Genomic DNA, 27112 nt, shown 5'->3' on the forward strand with positions numbered 1-27112 from the left:
GTGAAGCTCTCATGAAGTTGGCTTTGGAATATTTACCAACCACCCATCTCACAGGCAACAGCAGGATTTGGGCCTGTCTTGTTATAGTGAGTAATAAGCTGTAAAGGCACTGATCTCAGTGGAGTTATTAATTGATACTGGTGCAACAAAAACACCATTTGCCCTAAATGTTATGGAAAAATGACAACCAACAGATTGAACAGATCTGTTTCTTAGTGATCTCTCAGGCTGGGGAGGTATCCAATCTGTCCATGCTGCTTTGGGCCATCTGAGCTTCCCTTGAGAATTCAGATTTCTATTTAAGTTGCATTCAGTTTTTATTCATATTGGCTTTGAATATGTTTCATGTCTTTCCCCCCACCCCCTCTTTTCCTGCAGTAATAGTAAAAATCTGTTTTTCTTCCCTAACTATGTGCAGGCTGGCATGGCTTTGACTTACGATCCAACAGCTGCTATACAGAATGGGTAAGAAATGCATGTTTTCTTATGTCTTTTTTTTTTTTTAATTATTTTGAATGTCATCTTCTGTTTTCTCTTTCTATAGTGAAACTTCTGGTAAAAGCAAATCCAGTCAGTCATATTTTGTCTGAAGCATATAATGCTATATTGTCAAGTTCTTTAGCTTTCCTTTTCTTTTTATGCCTTCTTGTTTGCAATATCTATTTGAATGGGAAGTTGTTTTTCCTAGTAGTTTCCATCTCTATTTGGCAAATGTTAGTAGATGTCTTTTTAATCTTCCTCTGTCATGAAGTGGAAACCAGTAAAGTTTCCCTTTACTGACTTGGCTTTTGTTAAAATAATCACTGAAGATTCCAACGTATTTTGAAAAATAGAGCTGAGCTGTTACTTCATCTGGGTTTCTTTCTGAAGGCTGGCTGCCTTCCATGGCATTGTCTGAATAAAAATGCCAGACAGGGAGAAAGCCTTAAATTAGTGTGTAAGCAGATGGGATTTGAGGGTAAAATTCTGAGCAACGCTCTTCTTTATTTCTCAGCTACCATTTGCTGACACAAGGAATTGCAATTTTTTTCTCAAATTGAGCAGTGAAATTACATCACCATATTATTTACCTGCATGGTTACATTTCCAATTATTTCATAAACTAGAAAAACATATCCTTGAAATTTAGCTCTCTTTTTAGATAGGTTAAAAACAATTTGAAAAGAGGCAGGAAGTTCAGCCCTGAACTCTTTGACAGTCACTCTTTCATCAGAGAGTTATATGATTGTCAAATTCCATGTGTACTCACACCTGTGTTCTCTAGCTGAAAGGGGAGTTTATTGATATAAATGAGTTTATTTTTTAAAATATTTGTTAGGGCACTGCTAGTTGAAACATTTAGGAAAAAAAAGTAACATTCCCAGTAGTTAAAAAAAATCAGTAGTAATAGTTAGTTCATTTTGCCTGATTTTCCTTTACAAGCAGTAATTTTGTAGGACTTGTGCTATTCATGTGTTGTGGAGGAAGAGGCCAAACTCAGAAGAATAGAGAGCTTGTTTGTAGTTGTGATTTCAGAATTCTCTGCTTCTGTTTCCCTGTTTTGACCTCCACATGAGTCATTCTTCTCTATTGTCTTACTTTTCAGCCGGTTAAGCATTATAATATATAGATAAAAACATAATCCACCAGTGTTTCGTGTGGAAAACTGGTTGGGTTTTTTTCATATAAATTCCTGCATTTCAGTCGTATGAGTGTTTTGGAAACCGTAGTTTGAATGATCCATTGGGACTAATATAATTTTTATTCAAGAATAATTCCTTTGAAGTTATGAAAGTTATCTCAGTATCAGACATTAGTCATATCAAAGAATACCCATGGTGTTCAGGCTGCTCAGGTGCTTTGGTCATTCAGTTGTTTGAACATGCTGTCACTGATTATTGGGTAAAGAAATTGTACCCAATAGAGAATGTCAGTTCTGCAGTTTTTAAAATATTCTTTTATTTTTAAGTCAAGAAATTAATTAAATTACCAGATATCTCTCTAAGAGTGACAAGTAATTACTACTTTGACTATGTCTTTTTCTAAACCATCAAAATATTTTCAGTTTTATCAGGACTAAACCATCATTCAAAATGCCCTTGTGGTGAGATCTTGATTGTGTGCAGTATCATAAAGATCACCAAGGACCCTTTTGATTCAACAGGATTTTTTTAATCTCCTCAGACATTCACACAGTAATGTTGACATATCCTGTAGTTTTAAGTTTTCTTTACTTGCGAGTAGAGTGAAACCCTAGCTCAGGAGTTTTAGTTTAGTAAAGTCTGGGAGCACCTTGATGCTTTGCTAGTGAAATGTGTAAATGTGATCTGTTGCTCGCTGACACAAGGCACAGCCTTTGGTGTGTGGCCATGGTGAAAGAGACTTAAAGGCTTTTAAGCTCTATGAAGTAACACAGGTTAACTCAGCAAAGGGGCATCTTCTTCATGGGGAGGGCAGTGTGGAAGTGAGCACAGAGCTGACACTGTGCCCACACCCACTCTGTGCTTAAAAAGGTGCAGAATACTTTGGCTGTAATGTGGGCCAAGCCACTAAGGTTTGCATGGAGCAATGTCACCCAAAGATGTGCAAAACAAAGGCCTTTTCCTTGTAGCATTCAGCTAGGGCCAACATGGTGGAACTTAATGAGGTGAGTCTGGGGATGAGAAATATAAAGGTACCAAGTCAAGGTGATGATTCAGAAGAGTTAAGAACCACCAAGAAAATTTTAAAAGAAAGATTAACTGCACATGCTGACATTTACTAGAGTTCTTTATAAGGTTGATACATGCATTTGGATGCATCTAAGTTGCTAAGTCCACAGAGGAATATGTGGAGGATGGGAGCTTACTAGAGAAACATGTCTCTGCAGTGGGTGTCATGGGGAAATATTTAAAATTCACAGCTCCTTAAGAGGCATGGGCTATATTAGGTTTTGAGTTGGGCCATAACCAAACCTCAGGGAAGACTCTTGTTTCCAAATGAAATGGTAGGTTCTTATTGTTCATGGTGTCATACTGTCACTTTTATTACCATATAACTGCGTATTTGCCTTGAAAATCTATAGCAGGAATAAAACAAAAGGGAGTGTGAGAGAGGCTTTCACTAAAAATGACTATGATTTTTTTTTCCTCACTAAGGAATAGATGATTTTCTTCTGAGTCTATTAGATTGTAAAGCTTGATTCTCCATTTCATTATATTGTTTTTATGCCTGTGTAGCTCTGTTTAAGCATCCAGTGGAGTTACATCAGCATAAAACTGGTATAATGGAGTGGAGAATCCAGCCCACAGTGTACCATAGCATTGCAGTATGACATACTGAAGATATGGGAAGCACACACTTCAGTAGATAAGATCTTCTCACTTGGTAACCACTCTGCCTTTTTTCTTTATTTTTGGTTGATAATCAGCCTTTTCTGAATTTTGTTTAAAAAGGTACTCAGGTTTTATTTTGGGGAATAGCATGCCTATTGTAATATGCTATTGATTTTTCAATTTGTGGCATTAACATTATTTTAGTAGTTTTATGCACTCATACAAGGAACAGGATAGAGCTCTTGTACTTGCACTGTAAGGAAGCTCATTTAAAATGTTCCTGAGGCTGGAGTCCTCCTGGCCATTTGAATAAGATTGCAATGTACTGTATCAGTTTAGTATCTCATATCTGGGGGACAATTTTGTGCGTTTGCTGGCCAATGGGCTCAATATTCAGATAGGTTTTTTCCAACTCCAACATCTGACTGTGTGCCTTGTTGCAACAGAAAATTGCTGCCTTGATAATGCTTGGTAATACTCCTACATTATGTGAGCCCCAGGATACTATTTATGAATCTAACTTTTTCAGTACTGCCCGCAGGCACGAGGCATGAGCAAATGGTGTTTATTGCAGCACAAATAGGATCTTGCTCTTGTGCTGATTCTGTCTGGAAGCTTGCACATTCCCCAGTAGAATGGGAACCATATGGATTTTTTTTCCACTTTTTGGCAGGGAAAAAGTGACCAGACACTGCAGATAATGCAGTCCCCAAATGCAAAGGGAGGGTTGGTGTAGCAGGGGTGTATGTGCTTTGTCTGTTAAGCAACAGGAACTGTTGTTAAAAGTGCTGCCTCTGTGTGCCTGATGATGTACTGGAAATATGTTTCTTTTAACATTGCTTAAAAATGTATTCTTTTGAGCCCCTTATAAACCCCTCTTCAGGTACTTCCAGGAGCATCTGTTTGCCTACTAGTGATGAGTTTCTCCTTTGTTTATGGAATCTAGGCATGCTGAAAAAGTCTATTTTTAGTACAGGGGTGATGTCTATTTTGCCTTGCCCTTGCCACCTGCGTGCTTGTGCTCCTAGCATTGCAACTGCAGCTGAGGAGCAGGGACATTGCCTTGCACCTGCAAAAAACTCCACAGACCAATGCAAGGATGAAAACTGCATTCACAGAGAATGCAGCTGAGCTTTCTGAAGAGCTCTCCTTGGAGCTCACAGGTCAACCACACCACAAAGATTACAGCTCTCATAGTACCTAAAGCACCGTACTAGATACACTGTGCATTTTAATGCCAGGAAATTTGGAGGCATAATTTAATACATCTAAACCAAGTCAAACCCAGTATAATTCATATCTCTTTCCACTCTTCTTTCTGATGTAGATGTTCTGATGACTGAGAGTTCTGTATTCCCTTGAATGAACTTACAACATGCATCTTCCACCTCATTTAACCTCTCCCTGAGCCTGAAAAAAAAAAAAAGAAGAAGGGAAAGACTGAGTATAGCAAGGTCCTCAGCTGCAAACCTTCTTGTCATGCTGTAGGGTTTGTGCCAGAACAGGCCACTCTGTTTTTGTGGGTTTGTTCCCCTTGTCTCTTAATAGATCCCCAGCATGCCACATATGCCAGTTACATATGAGGATATTAGCCCATTTCTATGTGAAGGGAATTCAGGGAGGTGTCTTGGTGTCCCGTGGGTGAGGGCGTGTTGAGCCCTTTTTGTCAGTGAGCCCTGCCCTGCCAGCAAAGGGCTCCAGCAGTGTCTCAAGTTGAGCATCCCACACCTGAGGGGGACTCTCCCTGAGTCCATCCGCAGCAAGGACTCCTCTATCCTCACTGCACCACTGTATTTCACATATGGCAGAGAGAGCCACATCCTCTATTATTAGATCCTTTTGGCCACAAGTGGCACTGAGGAAAGAAGACAAAGAAGCCTTTGTCTCTTGATGTAAGATATTCCTGAGTGCAAAATTATTTCTTTGCAGTCTGTCACAGTGACTGAGATTGTTACACTTGATTTTTCATTATTATTATTGTTATTAAAATTGGAATATATCAACTAGGTTTTCATGTGTTGTCATTTGCAGCATCAGAGTATCTTCCTTTCTCTTCCTTGATGCCCTGGGGCACGAATTTTCCCAATACAGCTGAGTGTCCTGGTAGTATGTTTTATTTGATGCTTATTTGAGAGCATTCCAAATGGCGACAGATAAATGGTATTGGCAGGGCTTTTGGAAGGGCTGTATTTTCCACATTACCGTAGTATATATTCTACAGGCTTGTGTACTGTTCAGATAAATGCATCTCTAAGCTGAAACTGAAATGGCAAGCTGTCTGTCAAATTCTTGGCTTAGCACACATTTTCTGTAAATTTGTTAGTATTTGCTGGGATTTATTGAAGAGTTTATTCCAAAGAGTCAGCACTACTTCCAAATGGAAAGTTGTTTCTTCCCTGTACTTGTCTTTGTCTGAGCGGTTCATACGTGGTTATGAGTATGAGCCCAGCATCAGTGCCAGGTTTATGAAAAGAATGATAAAAGAATGAACAAAAATGTGTGGTTTTGTCAAAAGAGTTTGGTCCTATATTATCTTTTAGTTTAAGAGGTTTATATGTATGTCTATACATTACACATTTTACCCATAGACTAAATTCTGTCAGTCTGCCGCTGACTGTTTTCACTTGCTGCACACAACATTTTTTAGTTGATCCACTTAGCAAGAGCATAGCCCAAGTGATTTCTGATTAACATTGATCTCGATGCAGAAGTACCCTGCAAAAGGAGTTAGATGACATGCAATGTGCTTGTGCCATAGATGAACCTTCCTAGTGGTGTAAAATTCTCTTCTCCCTCCATGTTGTGTGAACTTAATATTTGGTATAGGCATGGGGATACAGATGCCTCTAAGTCCTCATAGTAGGATATATACAAAATCGGTCAAAGGCACAATTTTAAAATAGTCTCTGTTCGAGCATTGTGAGGACAGATAAATGGCCCTAAAATAGCATTATATTTCTATTAAACAAAAAATCACTCAGATGCCACCTGCTGCTTTTGGCATTTTAAAATCTGATTTGGAATAGAAAGAACAAATGATTGCTTCTCTGTGTCCCTCTCCCCTCCTAACTTTGAATGTTTCTGCCCAACGTTCAAAGAGAGCAGCCTGTTTTTCCAAGGCTATTGGTTGAAGTCGGTGGTTATTTGAGCCTGCATCCAGAATGAATGCATCCAGTCTGAACTAGACTGATTAGTACTAAATCTGTGATGCCAGGGCCATCAGGAAATAGAGCACTTGTTTAAACACCAGTAATGATTTTTTGTTGTTGTTGCATAGCTCTCATGGAAAGCTACTGTTGATTGCCTCAGAGTAGGAAGGGGAAAAATATAAAAAGAGGGGGGAATGCAATCCACTTCACTGTGCAGAATCTTCTGTTACTTACTGGTGCATCCTATATGAGAAAGAGCTACATGAGGTTTAAATCATACAGAAGAACACTGCACCTGAGCGTTTCTCTCTGAGTTCAAAATACAAGCATTTAGACAACTGTAAACTACAAACATTCTTTTTTTAAGCAATTTTATTGTTCTGGCTTACAGTTAAAACTGCAAAAACGGCAAATGCAAAAACCTTTACAACACACACATATTAAGTACTAACACAATCCAGCAGTAGTGATATTTTCCAAGTGATAATTTTATCAATAATCATTAACCCACGGGGAAGGAGAAAGAATATAATATTTATTACCATCAAGCAAGAGATGGTGCAGCTTCTGTTCATAGCATGCAACAGTGGAAATAAAACCAACTGAATCTGAGATTTTCAGTGCTGCCTGGGGCATTTAGCCTCATAATTCCTGATATATTTCACCAGAAAAAGGAGGTTTTGCTCTCTGCCTAGATGAATACAAAAATTTCAGCCAGAGTTTTTGTAGCCACCCTTAATAAAATAATTCAGACATGTATATAGAATGTGTTATTCTCAGCACTGAAGCACTAGGATATGAAAAGAAAACAGTACCCTGTGTAAAAATGAAATCAGTAATGTTGTCTTCAATAGCATGTAAGAAATTTCCTTTCACTAGCTAGTGCCCAGGAAAATCAGCTGTCTTTGCATTTCAGATAATTGCTTCTTATATTGTGAAGTTCTATCTTTGTGCTAGATGAAGTGAAAAAAAATATGCTTTGTATAAATATTCCTCCTCCTTTCCATTTTCAAGATCTGCTCAATGAAGCCATCACATCTTTTTTTATTGTGGTTTTGAAAATAGATGGACATAATTACCTGGGTAGACACTTTTTGTCTTTGCCCAGGAGGCAGTGAATTATTTCGTCAGAGCCTAAGTAGTCAAAAGGTTAAAAAAAAAAAAAAAATCTCGCTTCTGTTCTTTGTTTGCAGATTTTATTCCTCACCGTACAGTATTCCAACAAACCGCATGATCCCACAGACATCAATCACGCCATTCATTGCTGCTTCCCCTGTCTCTACATATCAGGTACGTCAGATATGCACTTGTCTACTGTGTTTCCCAGTTAATTATGTTTTGGATGTGGATGAAGGCAGAAAATTGTGTGAGTGCTTGCACTCTTGAGTCACTTAAAACAAAGGGCTCTCTAGTAATATTCAGGTATCATTGGGTAGAGTTTTAAGTGTTTCCTGCGTTCTTTACAGCAGTGATGAAAGCCACTGTAATTCTTAATTTCAATCAGCTTCTCTGATAAAGAGCATTTTGTTTAATTTCCAGTTGACAACACCAGAAGCTTACCATTCTTATTGAACTTTTTCCTCATTTTGGCTCCTCTTCGTTAGCCACATTTTTAAAGTGGGTTTTTTAAAAATAATTTATGTTGACTGCATTATACTTTGACCTTTTGACCTCGGCTGGTTTTTTTTCAGTAACTGAATCCCTTAAAAGTACTAATTTTTGTCCAGTAATCGCTGACAAAGCAAATTACTTCAGGCTAAGTGTCCTCAAATCGTTCTTTAGTCTGCTACATGCCATGTCATTCACAACTTCTCAGTATATCCCTCTCATATCTCCACTGGGAAATTATTGTCTTGTTTTGGCTTTCTGAGATGGAAGTCAAAACCAGATTGTATATTTTTATTATTAGCCATTGTCTGGGAACTTATCACTTCACAGAAGCTGGTCATTGACTATACATTTTCCAATTTTAATTAGTCAACTCCTTTGCCATCATTGCTTTTCCAACCCTGAGTCTAACCTGAAATAAGCTATCCAAACTTTCAAAGCTGCATGATGGGTTGTCCTTAATGTTAGGTTTGGTTTGTTGGGGCTGGGGGGTTGCAGATGGTGTGGTATTGCTTACAGGTAATTCTGGGGAGTTATTCTACCTTAAACTTTATCTTCCAAGATAAATGGTTCTCGCAGTTCTCTTTGACTTTTGTTTTATTTTATTTTAGATGGCTATATAGCACTTGCCAAACTAAAGTCTTTTTTGATGAGGTAAATTCAGTAAATTTCAGTAATGGGAGCACCAAAAAGAGTCAGTGCCAGAGATATACAAGTGCAGCTCACATGCAATTTTCTTGCTAGCAAAGCTGGCTTAAGAGCCACTATTTCCCCTTCTGGCCACTGACTTCAGGCCACCCAGCCACTTACTTTCATCACTGCTCCACAGTTCACAGTGCTCTCCTTTTCCCATTCTAGTTTGAACCATTGCATCAATTTGTGGTTTCATGCGTTTGCACGAAAACCATTCTTTTTTTTTTAATTTTTTTAAATTTAATTTTTTTTTTAACCATATCATTTTCCTTAGATAGTTTGCAGTGTAAGCCAAAATACATTTGCCCTGGCATGGTGAAGGAGCTGCCTTGGTGCAAGAGTGAGAGCAATGAGCAGCAGCAGCGATGGCAGCTCTAGTGTATTTTAGCTCCTGGGGATTCACAGCAGAAAATGTTGTAGTAGAGGTGTGTTCACATGTGGGTGTGCTGGTTTTTAGGTTCTAAAGATGTTTTACTGAACATGCTTTTCAACAAAAAATAGACTTTCATAAACATATACAAAAAAAAAAAAAATGCTGGAGCACACTTACACAATTAATTCTCAACACTTTCTTCATGAGCAAAATCACCTGGGCACCTGGAGAAGTGGGATCTCGTAGCTTTCTCCTTGTTATTCCTGGTCATGCTCAGTCTGAGGGGCTACGTGCCCATCTCTGTGACAGCAAGAGAGGTGTCCTCTGATGGCTCTAGCACAGCTGCATCTTTTGTGTACTTGTGCGTTGTGGTGCCCAGACTGATGCAAAAGGAAACTAAAGTACGCAACTCTTGGGGCTGAGCCTGAATTACAGCAGCATGTGGGCCACTCACACGTAGCACAAAGGGGATTTATGGCTCAGAGATGCCACCACAAATATGCAAACACTCTATAACATGTTTAATTCTTAGTAAAACTGTTATATCCTTGAAATATGTTACATGGCAGTCATAAGGCAAAACAGCAAAGAAAGTCTTTGGTGGGGCATATGGAGCTCTGGTGGGAATAGACCCCAGGATGCTGAAGCTGAGAATGATCCTGGAGGGGCAGACTTCTTAAGCCAGCTTTGCCGTGAAAGTTTTCAATTTGAATAATTTTCAAGAACTCTGAATTAGATCTGCAGTTCTTACTGGAACCAGAGTAAGTTATTGTGGGATCTCTGAAAATGTTATACCTTTAAATGTTCATACACATACTTTTGAAAATAAACTTCGAACATTTTATGTCTCCTGCACTGTCGGTTGGATGACATGTTCATGATTATAATGATGGATGAAAGCAAACAATGCAAATGAAAAAATAGGACAACATGGAATATTGAAGACTGCTTTATGAGATAAAATGTTGTGATTCATAGAAGTGGTGCAATCACTCAGACTTCTGACTTTGGTGGAAAACATTATCAAATGAAATTTGAAAGCTTTTTCCTTTGTCGGTAACTTCATGAAGCGTAAATTAATTTTGTTTTGACTTATAAGGCTTAGGTCTTCCGTAAAAATTAGCACCTTAGTTGTAATAGAGAGAGTATTTTCAAATAAATCTTTAAGTTTTAAACTTTTCTATGCTAATTAAAAGTATTTGATGTGCAGGTCCAGAGTACTTCATGGATGCCTCATCCGCCATATGTTATGCAACCAACAGTAAGTGGATACTTGGTTATATCTGGCTAAAAGTGCTTCCATTGTAGCCTTGCTCTGCCTGTTCAGCCACAATACAGTCCTGGGTCATGTAAGAGCAGCCAGCTGCTCCCTGTGACAAGAGCCCTCTGCCATAAAGATTCTGTTTCTATAAGGAGCACCATTTGATTTAGTGGGAAGGGGAGGACGGGTGATGTGTTCTCTAATTGCATTGATTGTAAGAGAGTAACAAGTTCTGAAGTGTTGTTCCTGAAGCTCTGCTTCAGGGACTGCAAGATGACTGCACTCCCGCGTACTTTGAATTGCCAGGACCAGCACGTGACCCTTCCCTTATACGCTTAGCCATCAAAAATGTCCTGTGTAGTTTTATATAAAGGATCCTCTGAAATGCCTTTCAGCATAGTAGAAAAGGGTGAAGCCCAACTGTCTTAGAGAGTCTCTACCCAACCTGAATCTGCTTTATGATTTGACCAGTCAACTCTTTTTTTTTCTTTTCCCACTGAGTCATCTTTATCAATTTATAGCTACTTAAAGCTGCATTATGTTTCTAACCAGCATTCATTAGAAGCAGTGCAACTTATTTTTTGTTTACCTCACAGAAGATTTTGATGCACTTTGCGTAAATATTAGCAAAATATCAAGAGAAAACACCATACTGAATTCCACTATAGACAGATCACTTTAGTTACATTTCTACCTTTGATGAGTGTCTCAGGTATAGATCCACTTGACAGTGTCATTAATCAAAATTTAAATGTATGCTCCACATAATCATCAATACATTGATTTATACAAGAAGAGTAAAATTAAAATGAAGGTCTATGCCTTAAGATGGTATGTTATTCATTTTTTTTGTTCAAATATTCTGACTGCACAGTCGTATAAGTACTGGTGAGAGTTAGCTGTACAGAAACAGGGGTATAATTACATTACATTTAAATAAACAGATATTGCATACCTGTTTAGTTGCACAGGTCTCTCATCTCAACTTGCATTCATTCCCCTTTCCACATCCCTCAGCTCTTTGGAGACAAGTTCTTCAGTTCTCTCACAGGGCAGGGACCTTACTGTGGGACTGACTGGGCACCCAATTCCTGCTGCTGCAGCACTGCCCCTCTCCGCAGACCCTGGGGGGAAATTTCTGTCAGTGGAGTAAAGCTCTTGATGTATTCCTTGTAGGGAGAGGAAATGTAATGAACAGATTTACAGGTAACATCAGTCCCGTATTCTAATATTTGGATTTAATAGCAGACCAAAAGAATTATTAGATGCATGTATATGATGATGAGTTACGAGACTTGTGGAAGCCAAAGAATCTCCAATCCTTGCAGAAAAATGCCCTTTCTAAAAGAAAAGCTAAGCACTTTACCAATCCCAGATTTTGTGAATATGTGTGTTTGAGTTTTATTCAACAATATTGAGCAAAACATTTTTCTGCAGTACTAGGAGAGGTATTATGGTGAGGTAATTGGATGTATTTACCCCATAGTAAGGACATGAAGACAAAACTGTCTTTTATGGTGAGTGGCACCCTCAAAATGCTGAGTTAATTTGGTGCTTATTGTCAACCAGAAAGTCAAGCAAGGAAGTGTGATTCTAAGCAGAAAAGCAGAGGGACAGTAAATAAGTGGTCTACCATTTCTGTTCCAGTCTCATTGCTGTCATGGGTTACTTCCGTGTGTTTTCTGTAGCAATCCTAGCCTCTTCACTGGAAGATTTTTCCCATATGTTTCCAAAGATTATGTTCTTAAGTAAGAGGACATGAGGCATTTAGTACCAAAGAAGCATAAAAGCAAAGAGGCAGAACTACCATTCCCCAGGTTTCATTCAGAGACGAATTCTTTATTAGAAATGTCTGAAACCTTGTCAGAGTATTGCCACACAGAGAATTCAGGAGACTTCAGAATTAATGGTCTGTTTTGAAAGATAATAAAGAATCTGTGTTCATTTTAAGTTTCTGTAGTTTCATGCCTAACTATAGACTCTATTCAAGGCACCTCCATAGCTAAAAAAAAGAAAATAAAATTACAATAAAGTTGGCAAAATTAAGGATGTGAGTTTTGACAATCCTATGAGCTGATGAAACTGGGAACTTTCTAATTTGGTTAGTGTTTTTTTTTTTTTTCTTGTAAGCTACTTTTCATTGTTATTATCCAAATTGCCACCGCTTTACTTCATACTTTTTATGAGGTGACTGATTGTGGCATGTGATGTCCCCCTGGACACCACTGCAGATAAATAAATATTGCATTCCCCTTGCCCCAGGAAGGAGAACATTTTGTTAAGCCTCTATTATTCTTTGTCAGTGGAGATGAACTCATACAGAAAGCACAGTTTGAATTGCTCAAACAGTGGTGGTTAATTCTCTGTTTTGATTATAAGTATCACTAAATCATGTTACTGGATGATTAGCTTTTAATTTCCAACAGAAAGTCCTACTTGATACTTATGTATAATTTAACATCACAAAGTGTCCCTCATGACAGAAAGATGGGCAGAGCCATGCTACAGAGGAGACAAAGGGGGTTTTTCACTGGGTGCTGTGCACAGACAGGGCAGTGTTTTCCCAGGCTGGCAGGCTTGCTGACAGGAGGGAAGAGCTGTGCTGCACGGCACTACCATCCTGTGTCTGCCTGTCCCTCCTCTGCCTGCCCATTTCATCTCCCTTCCCACCTGCAGCAAAGACAAAGCTCTTTCTTCAGTGAGATCCCTTGCAGTAGGTCAGCCTGCCAGACGTTTTTCTCTTTTATTTCCCTTTGTATAACAATTTCAGCCACATTTTCCTCACGTGTGCATTCTGCATCCATTTACTTGGTGGATTAAAAGGCCAGCTGTAGTAAAAGATTGTATCTCCAATTCCTTCTGTAGCTTTTTAACTGCAAGCAGATAAACTTTTGACCCTAACAAACAAAAATGACATATATTAACTGGAAAATATTTGTGTATACTGAATTCCCTTCTCAGCCTTGTTTGCCTTCTTACTTCTGCGATATCCTTAAAAACAGAAATCAACCAAAATTACATTTTCTAAGAAAATAATAGTCAGAACATTTTTGTCCTAAAAGGAGAAAGTCAGGTGAACAGTCAGGGACTCTTGGAGGTATGGAACTGATACTGTAGGGTGTTTCTAATAAGCGACTGCAGATACAATTTTTGAAGGAGTTTTATTTTTGGTTGTCAGTGATTTTTGCTGGTCTTATTCCAAGAGCCTTGGAGAAATAATATCAAATAGTTTGAGCTAGATTGCTATTTCTGAATAAGTACTATTGAAAATAAACTTCTGCTGGCATAGTAGGGTCATACATGAAAACTTCTCACATCTTAATGCTTACAGAACCTTCAGGGTTTTGAAATACAGTATTCCTGAATCATGTGGACATGATGAGAAGTCTACCTGGAGGTTCATGTGTGACTCAGACACTTTTGAAAAATGCACCCTTTGTGAATTGAACTTCACCACTTTCCCCCATATTGATTTCACTGTGTTAAAGTAAGAATGCCTAAAATTTGGCAGTTCCATTGCTTTGCCATGTGCCCTGGTCACTCCACAGTTTTAATGGAAGATAAGCTCCAAAATAGTTACAGCAGTGTGGATTAAAATTGGCAAAACATTTAATGCACTGATGGTAGTCCAGGCTTAGTTTAGTTAACTATATCTTTCAAAGTACAGTGCTTATTCTTCCATGTTTGAAACAAGTCTTGTATTTCATTACTGCCTCAGGATAAGGATAGATGGATAGCGGTGACAGAATCAAAACATAAATGGGATAAGAGTATTCTGGAGACTTATAATATTTGCCATATTACTGTGTTCTTCCTGTAGTCCCTGAAGGCTTTGAAAGTTATGGGGATGCTTTGAAAAACATGTTTACACATCAATTCACATTGATTGTAGACAATCTCATTTTTAGTGATAAGGGCATTTGTTCAAAACATTTTGATTCAAATCTTTATTACAAAAAATGCATGTACTCTTCCTCTTTAAAGGCCATTTTTTTAGTGAACCAACAGAAATGCACTACCCTAATACTTAATGTACACACTGGTTTTACACTTATCCTCTTTTATTTGCAAGTACAAGTCTATGTAATCACTGGATATGCACAGATAGATGTTCTTATCAGTCTGGAATAGTTTCTATATAATAGCTGGAGAAGCAGTATGCCTGTGGCAGCAGGAGGGGTGCAAGTACAGCAGCATATGGAAAAATGTGTCACTGATAATGCTAAAGTATGTTGAGGAGAACTTCTGTTCTGGAAGTTTCTCAAGCCTTAGTCCTTCTAGAAAGGTCAATGTCTTAACAAACAGCCTTATTATTTTTTCTGTCGTCCTTCCTGTGGCCCATGGCTGAATGTAATCTGTCTGTCTGTCTTCAAAAGCATCAACAAAAACGTGTCTTATTTCATAAGCAGTGTAAAACTGCTTAGTTTGGTGAGAAGCAAGACTAAGGACTCCAGATTCTTGCCTTTTGATTGTTGTGCATGAATGTAGTAGCATAAAAGGTACAAATTGTTCAACTGAAATAGATCAGTTTTCATTTTCTCACTAGCAACTCTGCTGTTTTGGATAATACCCAAAATACCACAGCAGTTTCAGTGTTTTGATTCCTACACTCTGGAACAAAGGAGTTCCTTGTGCTCCAATCCACGTCCCTCTCCTAAGATGGCTTTCTCTACCTCACGTTTATTGCTTTACCTTTTTAGTAAACAGGGCCAGGAGTCTATACTGACTCCTGTTTTAGTGTAAGAAAACAAAGTATGTCCTCTGCAGACAGTTGAGTCCTGCCTCCAAGATGAAATGTGAGAATTCAGCTAGCTGGTATGAAAAGTAAACAGGAAATAATCCTTAGAAATTGGAATCTCCAGCAAGTCTTTCAACTTTTAGCTGTGTATTTTTAAGAGATCCTTTGAACATGAACTTACTTGAACTCTTAAGGCCAAAATGTTTAGAGGTTGAAATAACTAACCAAATACCAATGACTAAGTTCTGCTGAACAATTTTAATTCCAGTGTTTCCCGAGGCAGAAAAGCAAGGACTGCAAATTCTATAGCTCTGATAATCAAGACAGCAATTGGCAATGCTCCTTTGGGGCAGGCAGGCTCACATGAGGTCACTCCTGGCTCCCTCTCACCCAGCACCCGCTGTATACAGGTGTTGTCTCAGTGCTACCTAAACTTTTTTTTCACATCTGGGTGAGCATGTGCTTGCTGACCTCCTTTGGTGCCAGGTGGTGTCATGCTGAGCAGAGTACCCAGGACAAAAAGCCACTGCCCAAGCAGTGCTCAACTAACTTAGACCTCTAAAAGAAAACAGGTGTAAGCAATTCAGCCACTTACTTCTACGCAAGTGTAGTGGTTTTTAAGTCTGATTATACAATGCTTCTGGAATCATATCAAAGTATTGCTCCAGTCCTTTGTTCTGCTGTCGTAGAAATTAATATGAATGCCAGAAAAAGATATATTTAACTTAGATGGCCAACATTTTTTGACACTCTCTTAGAGCCCCCTAGTGAAACTAAGCTTTTTTTTGTGTGTGTGTGTGTGATGGCAGCAAGACACTCCACATATGGATTCACTTAGAAAACATGGACAGGAGAACCACAAATGTTTCCAGTAGACAAGCCGTTGCCTTGCATTTGAGGAACTTGCGGTGTGCTGTTTTATCCTAAAAAGACTTTGGAGCTGTAGTAAAATTTTCTTTTCTTTCAAATATTCTACTGATAGCATGAACACTAAATGAATAAACCATCAGCTTGTTTAAAGACATTTACGTTAGTGGAAAGAAACATAATGTCTATGTTTCATATAAATCTATAAACATAAATGAAAAAGATATTTGGAAAAGAAGGTGTCTGACACTAAATTTGAAAGGTTCTCCAGAGTTTTTTTGCAGCCAGGAAATTCTGGTTGAGGTTATGGAATATTGATTTCTTTTTAACAGAAAAGATGCAATCTTACCCGTCAACCTTCATTGTCAAGAAAAACCTTAATACAACAGCTGTTTAAAAGCAGTTTTATCAAAGGGGAATATTTTTTAAAAGATAGTTATTAATCAATAGACATTAGAGTACATTCTGTGAAAGAATGTAGTGCATTTTTTAAAAAAATCAATGCCTAATTTTACAAAGCCTGTATTCTGCTTTCACTTTTCCCACTCTGTGTACATCACCGAAGAATATCAGCAATGCTTAATTTATTTAATATTAATATACGTAACATCTCTCTTTTCATGGAGATTTGCATTTTCATCAAGTTTTACACAAAGTCAAAATCCTGAACACAAATCTGTAAGATTTATGTGTTTTGTTTGCCATTTTGAGCAAGAATTCCTCATTTGGTGAGCACTGGTCAAGTTAGTTATTTACCAGGTGGTAGATTAGTAAGTAGGCAGATTGTGATAGGATCAGGAGAGAGTGGTGGACTGTATAAACAAATGCTATTAATGATAGGGCGAAAATTAGATGAATCAGTTTGCAGAAAGTAACAGGCTCAGCAGAGTGCTGAATTTAGCTCACCATCAGGTTTTTTGCCCCGTGTCATGCGTTCTGGTTATACTTGCACAGGTGTGCTGTGAATGAGCTGAGGCATGTGACATGTGTTAGAATCCTCTCAAATTTATCCTCCATCATGAACCTTTCTCTTATTTTGTGCCTAGCACTTTCTGCTGCCTTGCAGTTGGTGCTGATGTTATCCACCTTCCGCAGAGAGTGCTCTGCTCTCCCGGCTTAAAAAATCAGAGGATATTTGTAAGCACCACCCCAGCCTGCTTGTAACAAAGGTGGTCATGTGCTGAAGCTGCCAAATATGCAAGTTCTGTGATGGTGGAAGGGAAAGGCAACAATTTTCATCTGCCACAGACAGCAAAGGGCTTTGAATGTGCTCTGTGGTCTGAGAGCACGGAGGTTTCACGCTAGCTGGTGACAAGGCTGGGAATGATCTCTGGGTGCTTTCCCATGCTGGAGATGTGGTTCTCATTTCCATAGCACAGTTAAGAATACAAGATTTTACCAGAGGACAGTTCACCAGCAGAAGGGGACCTGGATCTCCTTTCTGCCTCCCAGACTCCATCCCTACACTGCAGGAAATCAGTGGTTGTATTTAAAGAAGAAGCACTGGGCAGTTTTGGAGAAGGAAACAGATTCTGGGGTTCTGCAAACCCAGAAGAGGATTCTTGAGGAAAGTGTCTGATTTACAACTAAAGTAATGCCAGGGCAGCCCTGTAACTGTCATAGCTCTAAAATACGATTTTAAAAGACTGGCACAACCTGACAAAGTTGTAAAGGTGAATTCCTGTTAGTGAAGTATCAAATCAAGTTTTAGGCTGTTGACAAGATGTCCTTTTAGAAACAATTCAGTAGGAAGAAAATTATGTATGAATCAAGGTGTAATCTTCAAGGTTAATTAATTTACTATTTTAAAAATTACGGTATTCATTTGGGATTTTGTCCCAGGGGCTTCAGCTGGTTTTGAAAGAAAATTCCAAATGGAAATCATGCATAGTTGTTCAGTTACAAATGTATTCGATAGCTATATTTATCCTTGCTGCAGTTCCTTTTTGACCTGAGCCTGCCTTTCCTCATGCTGGGTTCAAAGAATACATGTAGGCTTAGAGCACTTAGTGACAGATACTGTTCCATCTGCCACCGATCAGCTTTTGACCTTGGAGAAAACATCTTTCTCTCCAGCTTAGTTTCCAATTTTTCTTTTTTTAAATACCAATTATTTAGATTATACTAAATTGTCATACTGCTAAATAGTTTTTAGTAGGTGTTTGTGAAAAGTCTGGTGGAACAAGGGTGTATCTTGACCGATGCCTCTAGACACATCCTCCCAATCATACTATTAGGATTTAGGGTTTTCATGTTAATTATTAAAACAAACCTGCCCCAGCTACAAAATGAGATATTGGATCTAATTTTTACCTGTATAAATCAGGAGTTAACTTCCCTTAAGAAAATTGAATTGCATAGGTGTGAAACAATGAGAATTAAAAGAGAATCATGCCTGCAGCAATAAGCTGATGAAGGAGACTCTGGCACCTTCTTAAGCCTTAGAACAAAAGCACTTCCATAAATTACCATTATGTTATGCCAAGTGTATTCAAGGACCAATTTACATAAGTAGGGGAAACTAGCTAATCTGTGTATTACTTATGATTGCATCATGATTTTTCTAGTGTAGGGCTTGTGAAAAAAATTATAATAATGTACTCTAAGGACTTAGTGACCAGTTTATAAGATTCAAAATCTCTGTATCCAGTAGCCATACAGAATCATGGAATACTCTGAGTTGGAAGAGACTAAGAAGGATCATCAAGTCCAGCTCTTCAGTGAATGGCCCATATGGGGGTGGAAACCACAACCTTGGCATTATTAACACCATGCTCCAACCAACTGAACTGATCTCAGTGGCAAGCTACATAATCCCATGCAAAACCTGATTAAATAGTTTGATTTTATGCCTCTTGATAATCCTATCAGGAGGTTTGTTTCAAAAGACCTTTGCTCTGAGGCTTAGCACTCCGTTTATAATTTCCAGCCTAAAGGTGCTCCTATTCATTTTGCTTCCATCTGTTCTTGGTCAAACATTCTTCCTACATTCAGTAATTGTTGTCCTTTCTCAATGTTTACCACATTAATTTATAGACAAAATCTTTACTTGCATTTTCATTTTTAAGCGAACTATGTTAACATCACTTCATTTGCAGTAATGTAAGGATTTTATACTTCTGGCTGCAATGATGACCCTTCTTTGGATCTGTTGCACTTTGAATTCATTTTTCTGGGGCAGCCAATGTTCACAGGATTCAAGCCTTTTGTGCATATAGCATTAGTACTTTTTTCTCTTCTCTGGAACAACTTGGCTGCATTGTAAAATATCTTCCTTCCCTTGTGCTCATGACTGGTAATGCAGTCATCCTGAAATTCACAGATATACCTAGGTTTTCTCCTCACATTTCCAGCAGATGCTCCTACATGATAAAGGAAACCACATGTTAGCCTGATTGACTTGATGAATTGGTGCCTTGCTCTGTTTAATCCGGTCCTTCCTGTATGGTAGTCTAATTTGCCACTTTACCTGATGTGCCTTACAGCTTTGCAATTTCCCCAAATATTATTCAAGGGAATTATTAAAAACATTGGATGAGAGCAATCCTGATGGAGATTTTACTGACCCTCCCACTGAAGTAGCATAACTTGTCTTGTAGCACAACCTGTTATCATTTCCACTTTAGTTAATCCTTTATCCTGCCCAAAGTTTAGTAATTTCTGGCTGTAGCACTGCCTGAAATACTTTATTGACCTTCAGAGAGTTTAGATCTGCTGCATGTCCTTTGTTGAGAAAATAGGTCATTTTACTTTAAAAAATGAGGTTAGCTAGATGCCTTTGATTTATCTATGTTATATCTTCATTAATATCCTTTAGTCCTGGCCACTGGACCTGTGTTTATATGTTCCAGCTCTGCAATAGAGATGATACAGCCCTGCTTCCTCAATTCACCTTGAATTCAGTGACTTCTCTGGGTTTTTCATCTCCTTTGTCTGTGTTCATTTTTCTGCCCAAACACTCATTCTCTGACCGCTGCCTCTGCTGTCTGCTGGTTCACATAGGAAATTGAGACAGTGTTCTTACTCTGCTGGGGCTCCTTCTGAAACACCTTAATGTGTCCTCCATCCTCCCTGCATGGAGAAACAAGTTCTGGGTTCTCTCCTTGGTTTTCACTTACCTATGTAAGAAACCTTTTGTTAGGTGTTCAAATATCATTTGCAAAGTCTCAGGTAGATTTATAGTGAATCTTATTTCTGGCTTTCAAATGTAGCATTTTCTTGTCTTTTTTTTTTTCCTCCTTTCTGAGTTCATTCCTGATATACTTATTGAGGTGTCTGAGTAAGTGGCTGATTAATTGAAACCTTCTCAACTGTAACTGCTGAAGCATCTTAACAACATAATTAAAATTATTTTTGCAGAGGCAGTGCTAACAGTTAGGGTTTTTTTTTTAATCTCGGTGTATAAATGTACATTGTGGTCTGACACCCTGGAAGTTAGAAACATTCAAGATACCATAAGTAGTAGTTTGTTATTGAAACTATTGAATGTAGTCAGGTCTAACAGTATTTATTTAGACATTCAATTTTTACTCTCATAGGTAATTTTATTTTTCATAGGAAAGAATGTAACATTGACCTAAACTTTGCAATACAGAGCCAAATCACATGTATCTTTCCTAAACTGATTTTAGTCCCGCTGAAGTGGAGTAATTGCTTAATTACAGTTTTCAGGTTGTAACCTTGTTTTCCTCTCAAAGCAGTGCAAATTAGGATTAAGTCTGTGCATTCAGTGATGTTTGCCACAAAGCCTCTTGTGAGTCAGTGGTATCTGCAGTGCTCTTGGGGGCATGGTTCCAACCTCTTTCTTACATGATTGCGAAAACAAATAGTGAAATGTAATAGCATAAACACTGAACATTCTTTGGCTGTTTCATAGTGGATTGATGAAGAGTGAGTTGTGTAACACAATGACAGATCAACAGAATCTGAAGAATTTTGAAGGAGTGTCAAGTTGTTATTTAGTTAAACCACTGCCTTTGGACTACCTGCCAAAGAGATGCACTTCCAGCAGGGTCGGTTCTCTTACCAAATGGCCTATTGTTAACAAGAAATTGGAAATTAGGGGCTGAAATCTCACTTTTTCTTACCACGGTTTAAATGCAATTTGTTATTTCTTGTTACTGACTACAGCCTCTTGTTAAGGGATGTCTGCTGGACAGCCTTTCCCAATCTGTGTCTTTTAAATAAGCTACCTGGGATGTTTTGTAATGTCACTGAAGGTCTTGTTGCCGAGGAGAAACCATGTCTCTGACATCCGCCCCAAATCCCAGGTGTAGCCTTTCACCACTGCGCTTTTCCAAGCAAGCAATTGAGTGGAAGTTATCTTTTCTCTATGCATGGCAAGCCATACAAGCATATCCCAAAGCAGGAAGACAGTTGGGATCCTCATTATTGGTTGTCTACTTCTGCCTCCTAAAATGCTGTAAACTCACAGACTGTGGAGTCCTCGTGTGGGGTTCAGTCTGGGATAACTTGGATGGTTACTTCAACTTTGAGCTGAGGATCACAGGATTGACACCCTGCTACTGATCTCCGTGGTGGGACAAGAGGGCTGCATATGATTCACACAGCACACAGCCTGCTTTCAAACAGCCTTTGTACTTTTGCATTACGGCAATCTGCAAATCATTATGCACCCCCTCTTTGCCAAATCCACACAGGATGTGAGTCTGTGTCAGCTCCCAGCTTGATAGCCTTCCTCTTTAGCACTATCAGTAAAAAACTCCTGCTTCCAACTTTGGAAATTACTGGTCTACTGCCTTCCTCTAGCTAAGAGGGTGGGTGTCACCTTCACAGATGTCCCACATCTGACAGGGTTGTGGCTAGAAGTATTTTTCCCATGGGCAGGTATGGGAAGAGACCTACCACTGTGAAGCTGGTTCATCCACACTGCCACAACTGCTAACCCAGAGTTCAGGAGAACAAGCAGTGTTCCAGGAAAAGCATGGTTGTATGCGTTCCACCACTGACATTTCTTCCTGCTGGCAGGCCATGTCATTTTTGTGGAGAGGATTGCTCTAGATGTACTTATTTTAAGTGAGGATGAAGTGTTTGATGCAATGATAATTTCCTGGTGCTTGTCACAGGTCTTGCTTCAGGGAGAGAAAGGGGTGGTCAGGAGGAGTTTGAGTGTTTCTGATAGACAAGCAGATGCAGAGCCCCATCTCACTGATTTGTGTCTGTAGAAGTAGTAACGCTGTATTAGCTCCCTCACTAACTCCACCCCAAGTGCAGCAAGCAAAGACACTCATCGTGACAGCTAAAGCTGTGACAGGCCACATCTTCCCCCAGGAACACACAAGAATAAGAAAAAATTGAAGGGAAAGACTTTCTGCAATTCCTCTGGTGTCGTGCTCCTTTCTGCAGGCAGTAACACCCTGTTCACATCTTCAACTTTCACTTTAAATCCAATTCTATAACATTTCAACCTAAATCTTTGCAGGTATTCAGCACCTTGGGCATGTTGGTTCTACCAGGAGATGACTATAAAGCAGATTTTAGGCAGCTGGTTAGAGCATGGGGTAATGGGGTGGGGGAGAATTTGTCTTTGAAAGGGAGTCCTGGTACTGCTGCTGCAGCCCAGAGAAGAGTTATGGCTCAGAGCTCAGATATGGACTCATACAGCAAGCATACCTTCAATCCATGCCAGTGTTCATGTTAAAAGCATGGACCTAGAGTAGGTCCTGGGAGCTCCATACTAGTTTGGCCCTGTCCTTTGCTTTGCATTTCACTTTCCAGGTTAGAAAAGCACTATAACCTTGGCTATAACCCTGAGAAACATTTCGCTTGGCCCACACAGGTGATGTGCGCATCTTTGAGATTCTGGACTTCATACTTCAGTGGATAGTAACCATGGATGTTTTCACTGAGATAATATAAATGTACCAATGTGTGGAACTGCATCCATTCAGGGGAAAAAAATTTTGGACATGTGTGTAAGCCAGGCAAACTCATTATAAACATCTTGTAATAGAGCTCGGGAAGTTTTAAATACCATAATTGAAGAGAACTTTATCACAATATTCAAAATGTGTGTATTTGTTATTCTTCCTAGTGTTTTACATGCCATTCAAATCTGTCTTCCAGATAAAAATCAGTGAATCAGTGATACAGGTCATGGCTCTGAGAGTGTGGGCTGTGGTGATTAACAGTGATCTGCTTGTGGCAATATTCACTTGCTTCCACAATATGCAATGTATTTGAATCCTCTCTGAGCTTCTTTTGATTATTTTATTCAACAGACAAGTGAAGGAATAAGTAGAAACATGCCATGAGTGCTGTTGTATTAAGCGAAGTGTGAGACTGTGCTTTGCTGTTTCCTTTCATCTACTTGGCCAAGCTGGGACAATATGTAACCAGGCATTATGCAATATCTGTTCTGCTTCTCACAGCGTAAAGAGCTGTGTTAACTCTTTTGTGCTGGTAAAATTCTTGTGGACAAATACAAGGGACAGAACTCTTTGACGTTAACAACTCCAAGATCCAATATAAATCATAGGAGCATCACAGGCATTACTTTTGTATGTTATATGTGTTAAAGGACAATAGTTTTACTCAAATATGCTGGTTTCCCTCTGAGAAGTATTTTCTCTATTTCAAAGAATGCTGTCTATCATTCTGACATGCTCTAAAGTGGAAGCCCAAGCCAAACAAGCCAAGCAACAGCACAATCAGCAGAAGGCTAGGATATGTGACAGACAAAGACTTAAAATCCCTAAAGAGTCTTCTGTCAGGCACCCATTCGTACCCTAGGTATCACCATTTAATGAGTTACTGTGAAGTCAGTGAACACTAATGTGAAATTCTTTAATGTCGCTGTGAGCGAGTCCATTTTGCTGACCTCTGAGTTATGAACTACAGAAAATGTCACCAGCTGCAGCCAGCTGTTCATGCCTTCTGCATGATCTGCTTGGACCTCAAAGCAGCTGGCCTCTAGATATACTCAAATAGCAAGTTCACAGCAAATACACCTGATCTGAAGTGAAAAGATGAATTACCACCTTTAAAATATAGGACAATTGCCAGAAAGTTTTAAAATTTTCTATGCAGAATATAGGAGTTGGAATGCAACTTCCTGAAAGTGATGAATCAGTTGTGATGATTGATATAAGGCTCTAATTTTCCTGAAGGTTTTCAAAGGCTTCTGAAATATTCTACTAATTGGTGTTGTACAATATTAAAAATCCTTCCAAGCTGTCTCATTAACTACAGCCATAGTTGCTTCTCAAAACCAAAATTAACTACTTGCTTTGACATATTGAGAGCCCTGTTACACAGGTGGATAATTCTAGCTCCACAAGGCATTTTGGTCACCTAGTTTCTCAGTTTAGTGGATCTGCAATTGAATCACTTCCTCTTAATGGGTGACTTGACTAAGTGGTTTGAAAGTAATTAGCAAACATAGTGGACCCAGTATTGAGGTGTATGATCAACATCTTGTCAGGAACTACTTATTTCTTGTGGAAAACTGTGGTCAGCTTCTCAAGAAATTCAGAAAGCAGCTTGTTGCTCCTACTTCTAAGGAAGCTAACAAGGAATGGTTGCACCATGGCAGGCATGTTTTGACTTGTGATGAAGTGATCCCAACTGATTCTAAAGGCATTTTCAGGAAGTCTATTTATTGCTACTGGATGTTTCATTTGGTCACTTTTAAGAAAGCTGTGATTGTCTTCGTACAGAAGCAGACTATTTTTTATCCACTAATACATTTTAATCTTGGTGCACAGCTGTTAATGGGATATGCTTCCACTCCAGAGCAATTCAGATTGATTTTGTTTCTACTTCAGGAATATATTACAGTAGAGCCACAGTATATAAAAGGGCTCGACATGTGGAGATGAAGTAGCCTCACGGTGTTTGCAGCTTCTGATGGGAGCTCAGTACATTTAGAGCAGAAGTGGTGATTGATTGTCTGGTGCTCAGGCTAATTGATATGGCACTGAGTTAGTCTGAAGCTCTCAGCTCCATCAAAATCACACATGACATTGCTGCTGTGCCTCTTAATATTGGCTGGGTAGTTCATATGATAAAAGCAGCATGTTTTGGAGGAGATTTCCAGAGCTGGGTGAATCTTCCTTCACCATTAGTTACATTCTTTCCAGAAAGGCTTCCTGCATAGAGTAGCATTACTCCTCCAATGGAAAAATTTTAAGAGGATGTTCTCAGGTCCGTTTATTTTTAATGGGCTTGGATGCGGTCACTGAGATCCTGTGAGGTCAGAAGAATGGAATGAAAGTGGTCACAGATGACACTTGAGCTATTTCCACAGCTGGATGCACACCAGCCAGAGTAGGCGGTCCTCTGCAGATGAATTAGTTCGTTGAAGTACATGATACAAAACATCTGTTACAATGAGAACAAACAAAAACAATGTGCCTTTGAAGACTGAGATTTGTTGGGAGCTGCCTGCAAGGGTGCTGAATGAGGCAGTTGTCAGAAAGTCAGAAACATTTTTAGGCTTGGCCTTGTGTGAACTAAAGCAAAACTACATAGTGAAAACACATAAATTCAATTAAGCAAAAGACCCTCTTGACCCAAATTTTGTTGCACTGATTCCTCATGCAGCAGTGGGGAAGGAGGGAACCCCTCTGTACCAAATGTTTTTATACCCTTAACCATGTTTAATACAATGGTATAACTCCAGCTGAGTGGCTGTAAAAACTTAGAAGCTACAGTGGTATAGTAACTGTTATTCTGTCACTCATCCCCGTGCTGCTTTATTACCAGCTGTCTTGAAGTGCATTAGACATTTTTCATTGTCACTGCCACCTGATGACAAATAAAAACTTCAAAATGCTTTTGCTTGAAGGAATAGCTCACAGCTCCTAGCCAGAAGTAGACCTTTCACGTCACCTTAATGAGCCAGAGTGATCCAAACATTCCCACCTCATTTTGCTCTTACAAGGCAGTTACTTTTGGCTGCCTTTGATTTTGTTTCTCATAGTTAAGCTGGTGAGGAAGTAGGAATTCTAAGATATTTATGGAATAAACAAACATGCTGTGTGTATTAAGACTGAAGACAAATCAATCAAAGCCAGGTGTTTATCAGCTATTACAGGGCAGCATTGTTCTCATGGGCAGTTTAAAGGAAATGCAGCACTCCTAATACATTATTTCAGCCATGGTAATAATGAATTAGATGCAGGTATACATCAAAGCATTGATTCCCCTCTTTTTTTTCCCCTTTTTACCTAAGTTGAGCATGCTAACTGTCACACAGATTTGATTGATGAGAATCATGTCCTAGATACATAATATGAACGGGTTGCACTACCACAAAATGCTCCCAAAGAGGTTTGGGTACCCAGTCGGTGTAAGCACGTTAGGTAGACAATAGCAGTAAAAACATAGAAAACCTAAATAGAAATTAATCCTTTAGATCAAGCATGTGGTAGGGATATGTGATTTTGGACCTGGAAATCTTTTAGTTCATCCCCTGCTGGTGGCCTGCCGTGTCTGCACAAGGCTGCTAGGTTTTCCTAAGGCTCAACAACTGAAACAGGAACTTCTGTGGATCTCGTGGGTGTCAGATAGGCCACTGGGAGAGGGCCTCTTTTGTGGCTTTCCATCTGGGATCCAGTGGTGGGTGGCAGGAGAGGTGAGAAGCTGCAGAGGAAACAAAGTTAAACAAAGTTCTTGTGTAGTTCAATTGATTCTAGTTTATGCTTTCCTGATGAGCGGGGTGTCTGATTGTATATGTAGTTATAATTTATTATAGCTGTACAAGACAATTATGTTAATCTTACTTTTATTTCCTAATATTCTTTGATCTCATACACATCAAAGATGTAAAATTTTAGTCTTGTTGGTAATTAGCTAGAAAGCAAATATGTTGTCTGTCAGTACAGAGGATACAAAGCACAAGGAATTGTCCTGGGGGAGTCTAGATTCTAGACTAATTTTTTTTTCTCCTCATCAGATTTTTATTTCCCTTTCATCAGTTCCCTCAGCCATTAAATAAATGTACTGGAAGTAAACTTTGCCATTGTGAAATTCATTCAGCTTATTAAACTACCTAGTCAGTCAGTATGAATCCTCAATTGAGGAGAAGCGGTTTGGTACATCAAACAGAAATGAACATCAGTGTTTCCCAAAGTTGCAACAACCCCTTGCGGTCTGTACTGACGAAGG

At 39.0% G+C, this 27112-nt stretch overlaps 1 protein-coding gene across 5 annotated transcripts in view; it reads left to right on the forward strand.

The window, feature by feature from the left end:
* Positions 1-27112, forward strand: part of RBMS3 (RNA binding motif single stranded interacting protein 3) — a 699644-nt gene that overhangs the window by 625602 nt on the left and 46930 nt on the right. For all 5 annotated transcript variants that reach the window (XM_066320213.1, XM_066320221.1, XM_066320228.1 and 2 more), the window contains 3 exons: positions 419-465; positions 7636-7732; positions 10327-10377. In XM_066320213.1, coding sequence (XP_066176310.1) covers positions 419-465; positions 7636-7732; positions 10327-10377 — 195 coding nt within the window. The remainder of the gene's footprint in view (positions 1-418; positions 466-7635; positions 7733-10326; positions 10378-27112) is intronic.

The sequence above is a fragment of the Sylvia atricapilla genome, chromosome 1, assembly GCF_009819655.1.
Source record: "Sylvia atricapilla isolate bSylAtr1 chromosome 1, bSylAtr1.pri, whole genome shotgun sequence".
Classification (NCBI taxonomy): Eukaryota; Metazoa; Chordata; class Aves; order Passeriformes; family Sylviidae; genus Sylvia; species Sylvia atricapilla.